At 69.4% G+C, this 1,801-nt stretch overlaps 1 protein-coding gene across 1 annotated transcript; it reads right to left on the bottom strand.

Annotated features, from left to right (window-relative positions):
- Window positions 1-224: 224 nt before the first annotated feature.
- On the bottom strand, window positions 225-1,370 carry GPR88 (G protein-coupled receptor 88; the record flags this gene model as incomplete). The annotated part of the gene is made up of 1 exon (XM_084241944.1): window positions 225-1,370. The coding sequence occupies one exon, from the start codon at window positions 1,368-1,370 to the stop codon at window positions 225-227; it is 1,146 nt and encodes a 381-aa protein (XP_084098070.1).
- Window positions 1,371-1,801: the final 431 nt, after the last annotated feature.

Below are 1,801 nucleotides of genomic sequence, written 5' to 3'. Positions count from 1 at the left end.
GGGGAAATCAGGTGGCTGTCGAAGATGTCTCCGCGCACCCCAGCGAGAAAGGGACCTCGCTTGGGTGTCCCAGCGGGGTGGAAGGCGAAATCTTCGCGCCCATGTATTGAGCGTGGCCGCAGGAGTCTCTGTTCGGGCAGGGGCTGCTTTGCTGGGACAGGACGCGGTGGTGGCCAAGGGCGCTGCCAGCCGAGCCTCTGCGCTCCGCTCGCGCCTGGGCGGGCTCACCAGTGCTGGCCGGCGGCGCGGGTGCCCAGCTGCGCCTGGGACACGGCGGGCACGGCCGTGGCGGCCACAGCAGCGGCCGCCGCGTCGCCCACGCCGGGCAGGACCGAGCGCACGGAGCGGCGGAACTCCTCGTTCCTCCACGTGTAGAGCAGCGGGTTGAGCGCGGACAGGGCGCAGCACAGGAGCCAGCTGGCCGCCTGCACGCCCCAGGGCACGGGCAGCGAGAAGCCGCTGGCCAGGCTCACCCACACCAGCGGCTGCGTGGCCAGCAGGAAGACGCAGCAGAGGAGCAGCACCGACAGGCCGCTGAGACGCCGCTGCGCGCGCCGGGGGTGCAGCGCGGGGGGCAGCGGCTGGGCCTGCGCTGGGGCGCCGGGGCCCGGCGCGTGCTGGGCGCCCGGGAAGGCCGCTGCAGCGGCGGCGCAGCCGGGCAGCTGGTGCAGCAGGTGGAAATTGAGGACGCTGACCCGCTTGACGCTGACGCGCACGCGGCGCACGATGCCCAGGTAGCAGTGCAGCAGCAGCGCGGTCTGTGCCAGCAGCGCCGCGGCGGCCAGCAGCGCCGGGTAGTGGACGCGCGGGGGCGCGGCGCCCGGGCGGGGCGTCCAGGGCGGGAGCAGCAGCACGAGGCCCAGGGCGAGCGCCCAGGACAGCGCCAGCATGCCCGCCGTGTGGCGCCGCTGGTACAGCGCCTGGTAGGTGGCGGGCGCCCGGGTGATGAGCAGGTAGCGGTTCAGGGCCACCAGGCAATGGGACAGGAGGGACACGGTGAGCCCGAGCCCCAGCAGCCCGCCCCGGAGCAGGCGGTAGCTGCCCCCCGCGCCGTCCCAGTCCGCGGGGGGCTCCGCGGAGCCGGCGGGCAGCAGCCCGAGCACCGCTTCCTGAGGCATCCAGAGGGCGCAGACGCTGAGGTCAGCGGCGCAGCCGTTCACAATGAAGGCGTTGCTGGTGGTCTGCAGCTTCCTGAAGGAGGACACCAGGTAGATGACCATGCCGTTGGCCAGCGTGCCCCCGATGGCCAGGCCCGAGTACAGAAGGGACACGGGGATGCGTCGGCCCGCCCACGACTCCTCTTCCTCGCACAGCAGCAGCAGAGAGCCCCCCGTGGTGGAGGAGGTGGACGTGGAGGAGGAGTTGGTCATTCTGGCCAACTCTTCACACCTCGCTCACTAGTGTCGGTTTCTTCCAGCGTGACCCATCCTGACACCCGCCTGCTGGGAGGGCAAAGACATCCCTTCAGCCTGATGCCACTGGCACAAAAGGCTGAAGCTGAAGAATGGGCTGGGGGAGGGGGAGAGGGAGCTGGAGAATGGGGGTGGCAGATGACAGGTGCCTGCCTCGGAAATGTCTCCAGCACCAGGGGAAAGGCCTCTTTGCATTCAGCAAGCACCTCGGTCACAGCAATACCAAGTGCAATCACCTCTTCTCCACCACCCCCAGCCTCCCCAAAAACATACATACAGGCACGCACACAGGAATATGGCCAAATGGAGCCCCTAGTTTCCAGGAAGCTATCCCAGGTGGGGGAAGTGCCAGGGGGAAAGAAAGGGTTGGGGGTAACTTACTTTGGGGC

Source organism: Talpa europaea, assembly GCF_964194135.1.
Source record: "Talpa europaea genome assembly, chromosome: 9".
Classification (NCBI taxonomy): Eukaryota; Metazoa; Chordata; class Mammalia; order Eulipotyphla; family Talpidae; genus Talpa; species Talpa europaea.
The sequence above is the reverse complement of the archived record's forward strand: the minus strand, read 5'-3'. Positions and strand labels throughout refer to the sequence as shown.